General features: G+C 35.9%; 2 protein-coding genes across 2 annotated transcripts in view; one reads left to right on the forward strand and one right to left on the reverse strand.

The window, feature by feature from the left end:
• The first annotated feature begins 1,294 nt into the window (after positions 1-1,294).
• On the forward strand, positions 1,295-4,308 carry LOC102582941 (pentatricopeptide repeat-containing protein At2g18940, chloroplastic). Its single transcript, XM_006344478.2, has one exon. It carries the CDS (start codon positions 1,464-1,466, stop codon positions 3,990-3,992), a length of 2,529 nt encoding a protein of 842 aa, XP_006344540.1. The 5' UTR covers positions 1,295-1,463; the 3' UTR covers positions 3,993-4,308.
• Positions 4,309-5,857: 1,549 nt separating this feature from the next.
• Positions 5,858-16,567, reverse strand: part of LOC102583269 (adagio protein 1-like) — a 15,609-nt gene continuing 4,899 nt past the window's right edge. Inside the window, exon 2 of the mRNA XM_006344479.2 lies at positions 5,858-7,912. Within this exon, the coding sequence (XP_006344541.1) occupies positions 6,298-7,912 (1,615 nt within the window). The 3' untranslated portion in view covers positions 5,858-6,297. The remainder of the gene's footprint in view (positions 7,913-16,567) is intronic.

Genomic DNA, 16,567 nt, shown 5'->3' on the forward strand with positions numbered 1-16,567 from the left:
GTTGGACAAGTTGTGTATTATGCTTGAGCTTGACTCATCTATGGTATTTATGTATCATTCCTTTTTTTGTTTCTCTTGCTCCCTTAGTCCCGATTTCCCCCTTGATTATGCTTATCGCTTATGGTCATTTTAATTGCTTCCGCGACCAAGGATGTGTAATGATACGCTATGAGGCTTGTTTGGGGTTCCTTCGGGTTCCCCATTCGCCGGTCACGTCTAGGCCCTAGGCTTGGGTCGTGACAATAGCAAACAATGAAAGCAATGCAATTGAAGCCTAGAAACTACAACAAAATTTGACAAAATTGCGCAAAACTCAAACCCTATGAGAAAATACAAGTTTAGGAGTAGAAATCACCAATGCCTGAACATTTTTCATGATAAAAATCCAATCTCAACTTATCAAAATTACTCCAATCTCTTCGGATCATTCCTATAATTCATGGTCAATTTTGAAAGTCTCGAAATAAATTCCTGATCTCTAGAACTAAAAACGAATCTTTGAGTCGTCACTTTTTTATGTTTAAACAAGACTAAAGCTCCCAAAATGTTCAAAATCCATCTGAAACTCTTGGAAATTAAATAAATAATTGTGGACAAGTTCAAAATCATCATACAAACTTGTTGGAACTTCCCGACCATGAATTCGAGTTCGTTTGGTCAACTATTTGTTGAGAGTAACTCCTTACTTTAAATTCAAGTAGAATGTAACTCGAATATTCGAAACTCATCAAAAATCTTCCTACACACAAATCAAATATACAAATCAATTTTAAAACATGTTACAAACCTGTTGGAGTCATCCTAGTACCGATACGAGGTCGTTTTGACCGAAATTTGACTATTGTCAAACTTATTCATTTAACTAAAACTCGATCCAAGGGTTCAAATCATACACGATCCCCTCGGCACCCTATCCAAATCATCCATCGAAATAAAAAATCAGCTTCAGATCTAACAAAACTATTAGAAATTCCATTTCAAGCTCATTTTCTCAAATGCTGACTTTGGTTAAACTTATCAAGTTTCTAACCTTCCAAACTGAAGAACTCTTTCAAAATCTATCCAAACACCTCGGTACCCGCCACCCATTCTTGCAAACCACAAATACCACACTGAAGCTACGAAAAGAGATAAAACAGTAAAACACGCAAAAATTACAAAACGATTATGAGAATCGAGTTTTCATTTATTTTTTAGTTGTTAGTTGTTACCATGAGTAGATTTCCTTCTGTCTTTTTTTTCACCATAAACTTAAATCCATGTAATTTAGGTTTGGAAATCGCTTCAAGTGATATTCGACAAATAAAAAAGGGAGAACTCATATAGCTTTGAAATGAGTGTGTGGGTGTGGTAGAATCCGCTATCCCTCGATATAGCTTGCCTTTCTTTTCTCTCATCACTCTATCTATCATCAAAAATGCCGAATTGAGAGTCTTGTGCCACTCCTAGTATTATCTTCAGCCATGGAAGGTTCTCTCTTCCCAAATAGGCCAATCTTGCCAATCCAATCAACAAAACCAACACCTTTACCACCAACCCAGCGCCTCAAATTGAATCCCACCACCACCAGTTCCCCTCTCCCACCTCTCAAACAACAGCAACAACAAACCCCTTCTTCTTCTACTTCTACTTCTTTCCCTCTTGATTCTCTTCTACAACATCTCCTTCATGTTTCATCTTCAAATCCTCCAAGAACTGTTAAATCTTCAAGAATTAGCAATACCCATTTGTCTTCTCTTCCTGTTTCTCTGGAAAATGATGACACCCTTTTTGGGAATACGAGGGTTACTGTTCCCAAAATGGAATCTTTTGATGACGGGTCACTTGAATTTCTCCCTCTTAACTGTAAGTTACTGATTGATTCAATTCTTGAACGCCCTCTTTCTCATTTGACTGAATTCTTTGATTCTGTGAAATTTGAGTTGCTTGAAGTTGATTTGATGAGTCTTTTGAAAGGCTTAGATGTTATAGGCAAATGGGATAGAGCTATTTTGTTGTTTGAATGGGTTGTTTTGAACATTCATGTTGAAAATGAAAAGCTAGATAGTCAAGTTATTGAATTCATGGTGAAGGTTTTGGGTAGGGAATCACAGCATTTGGTGACGTCAAAACTGTTTGATGTTATTCCATTTGAAGATTACTCACTTGATGTTCGAGCCTGGACAACTGTTCTACATGCTTATTCTCGGATTGGCAAGTATGACAAGGCAATTGCATTGTTTGAATATGTGAAAGAGAAGGGTTTATCTGCCACCTTGGTAACTTATAATGTTATGTTAGATGTTTATGGTAAAAAGGGTAGGTCTTGGAACAATATTTTACTGCTTTTAGATGTAATGACAAGTAACGGGCTTGAATTTGACGAGTTCACTTGTAGCACGGTTATAGCTGCTTGTGGGAGGGAAGGGTTGTTGGAGGAAGCAAAAGAGTTTTTTGATGGATTGAAGAGAAAGGGTTATGTTCCGGGAACAGTTACTTACAATTCTTTACTCCAAGTCTTTGGTAAGGCTGGAATTTACTCGGAGGCATTGCGTGTTCTGAAAGAAATGGAGGAGAATAACTGCCCTCCTGATTCGGTGACCTATAATGAGCTTGTGGCAGCTTATGTGAGGGCGGGCTTCCTTGAAGAAGGAGCAGCACTTATAGGCACAATGACACACAAGGGTGTAATGCCGAATGCTATCACTTATACAACAGTGATAGATGCCTATGGTAAGGCAGGGAAGGAGGACAAAGCCTTGAGCTTTTTCAAGCAAATGAAACAAGCAGGGTGTGTTCCTAATGTCTGTACATATAACGCAATCATTGGGATGCTGGGAAAGAAATCTCGAGTAGAAGAGATGATGGACGTGATCTCTGATATGAAATTAAATGGATGTGCCCCAAACCGTATTACTTGGAACACAATGCTTGCAATGTGTGGTAATAGGGGAATGCAAAAATATGTAAATCACGTTTTCCATGAGATGAAAAACTGTGGTTTTGAGCCTGATAGAGATACATTTAATACTTTGATTCGTGCTTATGGAAGGTGTGATTCTGATTTTAATGCTGCAAAGATGTACGATGAGATGATCCAAGCAGGATTCACTCCGTGTGTCACAACATACAATGCGCTTCTTAATGCCCTTGCTCGTCGAGGTGATTGGAGAGCAGCTGAATCTGTTTTCTCAGACATGAAAAGTAAGGGGTTTAAGCCCAGTGAAACTACTTACTCTTTGATGCTCCACTGCTATTCCAAGGGAGGGAACGTGAGAGGTGTGGAGAGAATCGCAAAGGAAATTTATGATGGTCATATTTTTCCTAGTTGGATGCTTTTGAGAACCCTCATTCTTGCAAATTTCAAGTGTAGATCTCTCATGGGTATGGAGAGAGCATTTCAGGAATTACAGAAAAATGGATACAGGCCAGATTTGGTCATATTTAACTCCATGCTTTCCATATTTGCAAGGAACAAGCTATATGACCGTGCTCACGATGTGCTGCATTTAATTAGGGAGAATGGTCTGCAGCCAGATCTTGTTACATATAATAGTTTAATGGACATGTATGCTAGAGCCGGTGAATGTTGGAAAGCTGAGGAAATCCTTAATCGACTGCAGAAGAATGGAGGAAATCCAGACCTTGTATCATATAACACTGTCATCAAAGCGTTCTGCAGACAAGGTCGTATGGAGGAGGCCATACGAATTTTCTCCCAGATGACAGAAAAAGGAATCCGACCTTGCATTGTTACATATAATACATTTATCGCTGGATTTGCAGCTCGAGGAATGTTCTCTGAGGTAAATGAATTGATCAGTTATATGATCCAGCACGAGTGCAGACCAAATGAGCTAACATACAAGACTATTGTTGATGGTTATTGTAAAGCAAAAAGATACCAAGATGCAATGGATTTTGTGTTGAATATTAAAGAAAAAGATAACACCTTTGATGAGGAATCTTTGCAACGATTTGCTTCTCGAGTTAGGGAAAATATGGAATCATGACTTAGTAATTCCATGGGATGCCCACTCTTTGATAAATTGATATCCAAGTTGACTGGGAGAGAGAGAGAGGAAGTTCCTCCACTTGTTATTTTGCTTCTATAAAATTGTAGATTCCATTCACATCCTTAGTTTTAACTTGCTTTGTAGAGACTCCACACTGCGCGATGAACAAAAGAACAACATTTTGACTGTTCCTTAATCGGACCGGCTTTGTGTATCTGAGTTACTGCACTACACCAAGTTCTTAGTACTTTTGGATTTTGTAAGAAATAAGTTTATAAATTCAGAAAATGAATGTTACAGGTTTTTGTATCAATAGTAGTTTGATATGATATATAAGTTTCATTTTATTGCTCATGATAGAGTTACTTTGTTATGCTTCGTCACACTCTCTTCATTCAAATTTTTGGGCTCAAATTTGCTTATTACTGCCGCTATAGTAATTAGTATGTATTATTTTTGCGTTTTTCTAGGAGATATGCTTGTTCGAAATTGACCCTTGTATGAACTTACACAAAAATTTAATCCTTAGAAAAGCTCTTTAACTCGAATTTGTTTTAGAGGTTCCTTGTGATAATATCTCACATCCAATACACTTTGGAATTGACCTTCACATCTAGAAACAATAGAAGTTTCACCTAGCTCGATCTAACTTCATTCATAGAACAATTTAAGTCTTAGTCGAAGGTTTAATGTTTCATAGTCAGGATCAGGTCCCGAATTTGGGTTGGGGTCGAGAGTTGGGAGTTGGGTCCCGAGTCAAGGTTGAGAGATGGGTCTTGGGTCGAGGTTCGGAGTTGAATTTTAGATTAGGGTCAAGTAGTGTGGTTGAAAAAGAGTTTTCAAAAAATGTCTTTCTTATTTTATGTAGGGAAGTCATTTTCTAAAATTAAAAGAAAATAAGTTCATTTGGAAAATATTTTTCAAAACTTTTAAGTCAACCAAATATGAGGATTGTACCAAACACACCCAATACTCCGCCTGTTTGGATTCTCTTATTTTAGGTGTTTTTAAGTCAAACTAACTTTTAAGAACTTTTGTAGTGTTTGGATAAAATTAGGGTCGTGTGGTGTAATTGAAAGAGAGTTATTGAAAATATTTTCCTTACTTTATCATTTTTCCTAAATTGAAGAAAAATCAGTTTATTTTAAAAACATTTAAGTCAACCAAATATGAGAAATTGTACCAAACACACCCAATTTAAAAAAACAAAATACTTATCTGTGTAGTACGGAGAGAACAAATGACTCGAGTGAGGGGACCCATTTGGACACAAAAATTATTCACTTTTTATAGAACAATTTTTCACTTGAATAAAAAATTGATGTTTGACCATGAAAGCCTATTTTAATTGACTTATTATAGGTGTTCTTAAGCCAAAATATTGAGCACTTCTATAGTATTTTGGGAAAATTAAAAGAAGTGTTTTAAAGCACTTGTTGTAAGCCAAAATAACAAGAATAAGTCTAAAACAATAAGTTAGGATTAGGTGTTATACGTTCATCCAAACAGGCTCATACTGTGTTTTTTAAATTCACTTTTCATTTTGCGTGTTGTATTTAAGCATGAACAATATTCCAAATACTCTTTGCAAAAGATATAACCAAACACAACTTAGGCTTCAACTTTAACTCCGTGAATTTCAAAAATGTAAAAAAAATACGTACCAAATAGAAGAGATCATTATTCATTCATAGCTTTAATAGAGCCGTTTCAGAACCCATTAGAGTTGGTGCTGCTGGTGTTAATAGCTCTATAAGAAATTGGATTGTTTTGGACTCAGACTGAGCAAATTACCATGAAATTCAGCAAGGACTGTAAAGCTGTTTGAGTCTGAGATGCTCAAACGAATAACAAACATGTCATCGCATAAACTGTTATTAAACATAGCAGGGTGATATAATTTATAAATCTAATACATGCATCTGGTACTACTGCAAATCATTACCCTTTTTTTCCTTTACTTTTTCTATTTTTACATATTCTCCCAAAGGGGTTCAAATTACAGGACTTGAACAATACACATATCCATACACAATACAAACTAACCTAAGAATACATAATAACCTACACATCTATCAAGCTACACCTAGGTGAATATTCAAGTGCATCAAGCGAAATCATTCCATGCAAACCTTAACCTCTCAACAGGACCATAAGAGCCACACAAGAATAAACAAGCTAATCAACTCTGAATTTGGTGCAATGCAAAAACCGTTTGCGCGGGACTTCCTTATTTCTTGAGGCAAAATTTTCATTGTGAATTCAGTACAACACCTTCTCTTGATTAATACCTTTCTTTTATTCATATAATAACAGAGCTTGCTAAAGATAGTTCATGGATCTCACCGAGCATCCAGTCTTCCCCAGTTTGACCTCCGAGGACTATTGCTCTAGTTCCGCCAACAACACATGTATTATGTCCCCAAGCAATACTTGGAGCCCGACCAGTCACATTCAATATCCTCCATGTAGGCTTCTCTTCTGTTGGATCCAAAATGTAGAGCTGTGATCCTGATTGGAGACCAGAAGTAATGGACCCACCAAAGACCAGAACTCTGCCACCAGGGAGACTTAATGCCACATGATCAAGCCTTGGGGAAGGAGCAAGGCCTCCGGGATTTCCCGCACCAGGCATTCCACTTCCTGTAACACATCTCCAGCAGGGTTCTTCCTCACTGAGATCCAAGGTAAACACATCACTTGATCGAAAACGCACAGGACCACTCTTGGCAAGACCCCCAAACATAAGAATTTTCCTGCCTCCATAAACAGACAGCGTGTGGCCCAAACGAGAAGGTGGAGTCCACGTCACTGCTATTTCACGCCACACAGGCTTCTCCATAGACAGATCAAGCAGGAAAGTATCATTGAGAAGTACACCAGAATCTGTACAACCACCAGAGACTATCAACTTGGTCCCATCCAAAGTACAGGAGCTGTGCCAAGATCTTGGAAGTGGAGGCGCCAAGCTAGAGATTTCACGCCATGTTGGTTGTTTGGCATCCAAATCCAGCACAAAGACGTCATTCAAGAGACCCTGCCTTCCATATCCACCAAACACAACGAGATGAGATCCATTCACACAAGAGAGTGTGTGCCCCCAACGTCCAGGAGGAGGAGAACTGACTTTGACATATTTCCACTCTGGATTGCTGGAATTCAAGTCCAATACAAAAGTATCATTCATCGGTTGCATGTTTACCCCCTCTCCACCAAAGAGTACAACACGGTTCCCTACTGCACATGCACTGAAGTTGCAACGTGAAGGTTCAACAATACCTCCAACAGTTAGCTTCCTCCAAGCTGCTGCTTCTAGAGTAGTTAATTCTCTAGCCAATCTACCCCAACCCAGTCTCTTAGCTCCTGGCACTGCTTCTAACACACGAGTTGTTTCACTACCCCATGCATTCTGACAGACCATACGCCAAAGATCTTCATTTTTTGTCAGCTCATAAAGTCGTGTAGAAACAGAGCCAACAGATGCAATATCTCTTGGGGTCAACAGTGAGAGAATTTTGAGCGCTAGGACCTCATCACTCAACTGCAGTATACCACAAACCCCATGATTGTTAGAGCGGTTTCCTTCTGAGGCTGGTCCATAAAGAGAAAGACTAGAACGGTACCTATCCAATAGTCTTGTAGGCTCCTTCACCAAGGATCCTGGAAGTGGACCCAAATCAATATTTACTTCCTGAAAGTACTGAATACCAAGAATGTGAGTTATCGCTACACCATCCCCATATATTGGAGTCAAACGCAGTCTATTCATCATGGGAGATCCATCTTTTCTAAAATTTAACAGTTCGCCTTGAAATTCAATCCCTTGGTCAATGCATCTTCTAATTTCTGTTATTACAGTTGAGTCCACAAGAGGATGTCTTCGTTTGGCATATGGGCCTCTACATTGCAAGAAGCGACTGGCAAAAGAAAGAAAAATCAGAAGTGCTAGAATGAGTGTTTGAAGTGGTAATAAAGGATAAAGAAGGCACAAAATAAAGAGGCTTTCACAACTATGAAGAGAACGCAAAATAATAACAACAGTAAAAGTAACTACTCGAAATTTTATTTTGAGAACCGCTGTATATGCCCTCGAATTTCCACCTAGAAATCTGAATCATGACACTAAACAGCTGTTTCTAAAGTACACTGGTAGCACTATGCAAGTGATTCCAAATCACATATCTTCTGATTTTCAAAGCACACCTTCTTCCTAACATTTTTCTCTTATTTCATTTGGGATACTAAAATATGCTCCTTCCCCCGTTTTCTTTATGGAAACTCCCTTTCTTTTTCTTTTCTTTTACTTTATGTGAGGGACTGGCAGTGGTGTCTAGAAGATTGCAGTTAGTTGTATTTTTACAGATGGAGTAACGGAGAAAACACATATATCATCCAAATACACAAGAAAGCCCACTTTCAATTTTTCTTCATAGCAGAAACTCAGTTTGGGGAACGATAACCATAGAGATGAGTAAAGCTTTACCTGATTCAGGTTCCTGAGAAAATATATGAAGCAAGATGCCACAGATAATTGGTTTTTACAATGATGATCTGTGACAACCTGGGGATAGAAGAAGATATTTTAAATATATAGCACTGGTAGTTTCTAACAAAGAACTTCATCAGATTTCTCTAGATCAGCGGTGACCCCGCCCCAACACTCATTCACATACAGTTTCATAGACCAACAATAACGTACTTGATTCAAATTTCTAGGATTAGTACCAACATGTCCTCATTCCTTTCTTCCTGAAACGACCCTGGCCTACACCCCTAAAAGAGGAAAAAGAAGGAGACAAACACCAACCAAGAAGATGGGCAGATAGAAAAATGCTATAATGTAACAAGGCTGAAACCTTAAGACTAGTAACCAGAGGTGTATCCAAGATTTTGATATGATAAGTGCAAAATGACGAAAAAATGCATCTTAAATATAAATTTTATCGGTTTGACTTTTAGGTTCTTAATATGAACCATTAAATTTTAAAAATAATAGGTCAAAAATATATAATACTACTTGTTTTAAATTTTAATATACACATTTAATTTAATTATATAAAAAATTTACCATGCTAAAATTTTTAGGAATCTTTGATGTAACACACTTGAAAATTTTGAAAGATTAAAGGAAAAAAACAAAAGAAAAATTAGTTGAAACACCTAAAGTGTAACCAATAACCACTTGGGGAGGTGTTATTCAAAAAAACAAGATAGATAGTATAAGATTTCAATTTCTATCCTCACCTAGAGAGGTGCACCCAACCATCATTGTATTATTATATGATACTTTGAACGTGGGTTTACACATCTATATTTAAATATTTTTACTTAAACATATAACACTACTATATATGATCTAGAGAGGGGAGCATGGGTTCACGTGAACCCACGGCACCCCCTCTAGATACACCCCTGCTAGTAACATGTTCCACTCCTCCATCCAGCTACCAACTACCAAGACAAGCTAAGGGATCGGTTCAACTCGACAAGAGGCAAATGCCTAGCATCAGAAAGAAAGCTGATAAGGCAAACTTCTTCATTAGCTAGTTAGTCTGCTGTAATTTTTGTGCTGTCTGGATTTTTCGGTGAGATATTATATCACCACCTAGAATGAGAGGAGTTAGTCTACGGAGGAGCAGCATGCAGGATGGCCCTGGAGGATGATCTGGAGAACCGAAATTCCCTACAAGGTGAATTACTTCACATGGCTCTTGGCAAAGCAGGCAGTCTCGACACATGAGAACTTAAACAAGAGGAAACCCAATCTACGTTCTAGTTGCTATCTATGTGAAGAACAGGTGGAGACAATCAACCATCTCTTTTTACACTGCAAATGGACTGATCAATTGTGGCAGATGTTCATCCAAAAGAGGAAGATTAAGTGGACAAAGCCTGGGAGTATTATAGAAGTCCTACAATTCTGGAACAGGGATGGAAATGCAGGAAAAAATGAGAAGAGATGGAGGATTGTCCCAGCTTGCATTTGGTGGACAATTTGGAAGGAAAGGAATCAAAGATGTTTTGAAGGAAAACATAACAATATCCAGAAGATAAAGACTAATTGCCTAGGGATTTAATATTTTTGGTGTAAGCAAGTAGTGATAGGAGATGCTGAAAATGTGTTTAATATTATTGACTGGTTGTAACTAGAAGATCCTAGGAATGATGTCAGTAAAACTTTTTGGAGGGGGACTACACTTTGATGTAGTATACCTGTGGATATATAGAAGTAATGTTACCTTTCTCAAAAAAAATAAACCCTCTCTCTCTAATCATTAGTTTTTCCCAATGTCTATCTCCAGTGGTCTCCCAAGATTGTGTAAGCTACAATTGACCTCCTACAACACAAGTTTATTCAACCACAAGACTAACAACTGCATTAACTTCTAAGTCCACCCCTTTTCCCATGTTTGAGCTGATCTCAAGCTTACACAAATAAAATTCAAGCTATAGAAATTATTGGAACTAAAGTGCTGCAGCTTCTAAGCTTTCTAACTATTACAACTATGTTATCACAAAACAAAACACATCTCCAATTTATTCTTGCATGCAAAGCCTGACAACCACATCACAATCATTTCACCTAGTATGAGACATGAAAGCACGCAAAAGATAATGATTTAGGCGGACCAGAGTAAAGGAAGACAAAAAACTGCGAAAAATAAGTTGAGGAGTAGAGAACAACGCTAGAATGATAATACAGGGCACGAGAAGAGAATTAGAGAGAAAAATTTAGAAGGTAGTACTCATCATCATGTCAGGTGTTATTCAAGTTCTCTAACCAAAGTACATAATGGTTTTATTTATAGGATAGTAAAGGTTTTTTTTATAGGATAGTAAATTCCAAACAAGTTAAAAGTTTTTAAAACTAGGAGAACTATATGTCTACCAAAAAAGAAAATATCAGATAAAACAATTAAGACATAATTATCTCAAACTAATGAATAAAACCTTATTATTAACTAAACGAATAGGATCACCTCTGTTTTTTAAAACCAAAAGAATACTAAAATATATTAAGTCTAATGATATTGCATTTGTTTTAATTGAGTAAGACTCTCTACATTTTGGGCTACGGTTCATATACGAGGTTTTCCACATTAATAAACTAATTTAGCCTATATAGGGTTAGAGAGATCTAAATTTAAAAGGTATTATTCATCAACATGTCGAGTGGTATTCAAGTTTTCTAACCAAAGTACATAATGGTTTTATTTATAGGATAGTAAATTCCAAACAAGTTAAAAGTCTTAAAAACTAGGAGAACTATGTCTTAAAAAAAATAAATCAGACAAAACAATTTCTCTAACTAGAAGTCATATTTTTTTTGGAGAAAGAACCAAAAGTCATAATTATCTCAAACTAATAAATAAAACCTTATTATTAACCAAATGGATAAGATTATCTCTGTTTTCTAAAACCAAAAGAATATTAAAAAATATTAAACATAATGACATTGCATTTGTTTTTATTGTGTAAGGATACTTTTGGGCTACGTCTTATATATGAGGTTTTCCACATTAATAGACCTATTTACCCTATAAAAAAAACATTGTATTTCTCTGTTCAGATAGACAATTCTCTTTCAATTGGAGCAAACAAGCCTAGACAACTAAGAGCCTGTTTGAATTGACTTATTTTTAAGTCCTTTTAAGCCAAAATAGTTTTTCAGCATTTTTTAGTGCTAGGGTAAAATCAAAGAAGTGCTTATAAGCACTTGATTTTAAGCTAAAATGATTTTTTTTAAAAGAAGACAAAAGCCGTAAGTTAGGATCTAACTTATGAATTTTGGCTTATAAGCCAAAAGCCAATCCAAAAAAGGTTCTAAGATTACTAGTTTCCTTGGTCCACGTAGCATCAAGCAATGATACTCCCATTGAAGAAGTTGTTCTGAACCGCCAACTTAGAGTAGATTGAATTTCATTTATACTGATGTCTCATGCAACGTAGTTACGTCCTCCAGCTTCCAAGAGAGATCAAAAGAATGAGGAATCAAACTTGCTTACTAAATTTTTTTGTTGTTATCAAGCTTCCTTACTATACCTTCTTTGTACTTGAATGATAACAAGATGTCAGTTGAGAACTGAAAAATGGATCATTTCTGGTAGTAGATATATGAGTTTCATCAGTAATGGGTGTTAAAAGTGAATTGGACTTGAGCTTTTGATACCAAACTAATGTAGCAGAGAAGGGAGGAATGCGAGAAGAATGGAGAGAACAAAAATAAACAAGAGAGAACAAAAAAGAAATAAGAGAGAAGAAAAAAAGGAGGAAGTTGTAAGGTACTATTCAAAAGTCATGTGTTATTCAAGACAAAGGAGGTATAGCCTAGTGGAAAGGACGCTTCAACTCAGACCAAAAATGTTAGGCATTTGAGTTACCAAACAAACAAAGTGGACAAAATCAACATTTGCCACCTTGTAAGGGGGTTTGAGGGTAAGGGCTTCCCATATAAAAATAAGGTCATGTGTATCAAAGTCTTCCATATAGACAACACCGTGGTCTTATATTATGGAATGTAAAGTTCTAAACTAGTTAGAAGTCAAACTACTAGAACTCTATAACCAAAAAAAAAAGATGAGACTACCTAAAGCCTTCTCTAACGAAAAATACGATTACCTCTGACTAATAGACAAAACCTTATCACAAATTACAAGATAAGGTTATCTCCACATTATAAACAATCAAAAAAAAGATTATCTCCACATTATTTCTAACTAAAAGGACCTAAATAAAAATCAAACACATATATATTTCAATCACTTGATTTTTATTGAGATATATCAATGCTAGAAGTTCTTATGTATTAATAAATGCCGAGCATGTTTAGCAAAGTTCAACATGCACAGATCAAGGAAAGAAATAAACTGATGTACTGCCTATGGGGCAATCTTAACCAGGAACAAGATCTTACCTTTCATTTCATGTTATTACATAATTATTGGCTTCTAAATCCAGGATGTTGGAGTAGTTCCAGTTACATCTCCTACCAACCTTCAAGTACCCGTTTGGCAGTAGACATTGCAAGCACTTTATGGGAAAAAATTGGCAAAATTTGTCTAGTTTTGGGAAATTATTTTGGCAAGAAAAACCAAAACTCCCAAAATCTTTAAAAACTACTGGTTTTGGGGTAAAAAAGTAGTAGTTGTTGAGTTCTTTTAAAATTTTGGAACTTACCCACAACTTTTTCATTTTACGAAAGAAGTCTATCTACTTATGACTCCAACTAGTTCTATCTACCCTTTCCCCTCATAAAAAGCACTCCTAATATGGCGATGCATGCTCGCTTTGAAGAGATTGTTCATAGAATGTGGGAAGATTATATTAAAGAATAGCTAGTTACTACCGTTGCTATTATTTATTTCTTTTTTGTCGATGGATCTTCGTAACAAATTGTAATTTGACGAATTGTAGTAGATAGTAATTGTGTTATTAGTACTTTTTATTAAATATCGCGTTATGATTTTAGGATAATGTATTATCTAGTTCATTATAAAAATGATAAAGGGTAAAAAATGTCCTTAAACTTTGTGAAATGAACAAAAATGCACTTAGTTTATAGTTTGGTCCAAAAATGCCCTTATTGTTACTTAATGGATCAAAAATGCCAATTTTCAAATAAGTATATTATTTATTTTCTTTTTACACACATTTTTTTCTAATATTTATCTTATTAACAAATGTTTATCCTACTTGAATTCGAAAAAAATAAAAATAAAATAGTTCTTATTGTATTATAATATTTTTTTATCGTTATCTAAATGAAAATTAATGATGGATTTATTATGATATTATCTATATGGCATATATTATCCGTTAAAAGGGTACATTAAGTTATTCTATTTTGATTGATAAAAAAAAATAAAATCCTGCATTTTCATTAGTTTAAGTGAGTTTAAAAGAAAGAAAACAAGAATAGGGTTCTTTAAAAAGTAATTTTTTTATTAGGAACAAGAAGTGTTTATAAAAATTAAAAAAAAACAATATATTTATTCGAAAAATGACATGTTTGACCCATGTAGTGACAATAGGGGCATTTCTGAACCAAACTATTAACACCAAGGGGATTTTTGGACCAAAGTATTGACGACAAGGGCAATTTAGGACCGAGCTATAAACGAAGGGCAATTTTGTTCATTTCACATAGTTGAAAGGCATTTTTGACCCTTCTCCGTACTAAGAATGATAATTGTGTCAAATTTATGGGTATAAATCATGTAATGTTTTGTTTTAAAAAAAGTGAAATATGTTCCCGAAACTATGGCCAAATACATGTTGAAACTTCAATCCAAACTTCACCCAAATCTAGTTTCCCAAAAATATTAGGGAATCTAAGGCCAAATGCTAGCGAAATGTAGATGACTCTCAAAACATTCTTTTGCTGGAGTGATCATCATACTGTAAATAATTCTGTTCAGTTATTTTTATTTTATTAGCTTCTTAATTAGCATTTAGAAGGTCTCACTGTTCAGGAGCTAACTCTTTTTTGCTGCAGCTTGTAAATTACAGCATCTACTGGATGCATTTATTAATGAAATCTCCATTTACCAGGTCAAAAAATTATGGGTGTCTGTCCAGGTATTCTTAATTTAATCACACTTTATCCAAGCTGGAAAACATTTTAAACTACAGAGACTAACAAACCTAATGTTTCTCCCCAGACCCCATATATTCACCCATCAACTCAAATTCTCATCTTTCTAGTCCTCTTCTCTGTTCAGCATCCGCTACCTATACCCAGAGCCCTTTCAGCCCAACCAGTCTTCACATTTTACCCATACAACTCCAAAAGGGAAAATGAATATTCTCAAAACTCCCTTCTATTTTCTGACTCCCAGATTACATCCTAAAAGCACAATCGCAAACATGCAACTAAATTTAAAAAACGAGAGCAAGAGAGAGGGCAATGATAAGATACTCACATAGCAAAAAGTGAAGACCAAACTTAATTTAGTTATTGACGTGCTTATTTAGCTACAATGATAAGATACTCACATAGCAGATCAATAAGTCAAAGAAAATTAAAGTTGCAGACAGTTAACCCTATATTAAAAAAATGGGTAATACTTTAGACAATACAATCCTAAAACAGAAACGATAGTTTCTCAAGTTTGATAGCTGTATCTACATGTTTCTTTTCATGGCAAGTCTGTTCTATTTCATCTTAGGTGCTTACTTGCAGACTGATGACAGGGCCAAGCCTCTTTTAGATATTCTTGAGAAGCACGTGTAGGATGGATGGCCTTAGGTAAATAAAAAGCCCTAGATCCCATGTTAGTTTCTTGCACCAATAATAAGTATGCCTCAATCCCAAACAAGTTGGTGTCGTCTATATGAATCCATATTAACCATGATTTCCATTTGAATTCATTTGAGACCAAGATTATGTAGAATAAAAATAAAATAAAGAGTGCAAGAAATATTCTATATTTTCTACTAGCATAAAATCTCTGAAAACTAAAAGACTACTTGAAAAAATAGGACCCAATGTAAACATACTAACATATTCCCAACTAATTGTTCTTGTCCATATAGATCTTCTTTTAGTATGTCCTATTTCTCGCAAGTCTGCATGGATTCTAATAGATGACCAAACCATCTCAAGTAACCTTTCTCTCATTTTATCCTAATGTGCATGGTGGTACTTGCACCTTCAGGTGAACATGGAATTTTAATCTTGTCTGACCTTGTATGGTGTCCATTCAGTGCATATCTACAACACTCCTCTTGCAATGTGTCGGTTTTCAGCAGCTCAACATTGACTCTCATTTAACATTGACGGTCTTACAATTGAATCATAAAACTTAACTTTCACTTTAGTACGCATCCTTCTACACAAAACACCCTGGTAGTACTTCTCCACTTCTCCCTTTCAACCATCTTATTTTGATCTCATGTTCATTTCTTAATGTGAGCACAACTAGGATGAAACAAATCACCAGCTGCTATCTATAGCTATCATTTCCTCCTCTCCATTTCTTGAGGGTGAGTACCAAATGCTGAAGCAACAACATCAAACTATTTTCTGGATAAGTTAAAGAAGAAGCCGAAAACTACATAAGCATCTCCAGATTAAATATAACTTTGCAGAGGCGCCCGTGCATACTGTGCAATTCGCTTACACTCCAATACTAATACCGGCAATCCAATCAAATATTCTGTTGAGAATTAATAGTTTTCCGCACTGATTGCACTACCAAAATATACAAGAACACCCACCCTCCTCTTCCAGAGATACGATGCAAGCTGATATATCTGTGTGATGATCCATGCTAAATTAATTGAACATCATCTGCTATATTTTTTGCCAAGAGTTAACACCAGAAACAACATACAAAAACTTTCCCATGTGGAAAGACAAGATCGGAATTTATGTGTCACCCTCATTATTTCCATTTGGGCTCTCAGCCATCAATTAGATCTAGACGAGCCAAAACGTTTAACTGCAATATTGAAGAAATATGAGGCCTAACGCACCACTTAGAATGTACAAAAACACATCATGTGATCTCCACTCTGCCATCTCCACCTCCACAACAATAACCACCAAAAATTAAGTCCATGATCATTAC

This window comes from Solanum tuberosum, unplaced genomic scaffold, assembly GCF_000226075.1.
Source record: "Solanum tuberosum cultivar DM 1-3 516 R44 unplaced genomic scaffold, SolTub_3.0 scf00058, whole genome shotgun sequence".
Taxonomy (NCBI): domain Eukaryota; kingdom Viridiplantae; phylum Streptophyta; class Magnoliopsida; order Solanales; family Solanaceae; genus Solanum; species Solanum tuberosum.

What these genes read in the sequence shown, in the direction of transcription:
- LOC102582941 (XM_006344478.2), top strand. Translation starts at nt 1,464, where the DNA reads ATGGAAGGTTCTCTCTTCCCAAATAGGCCAATCTTGCCAATCCAATCA.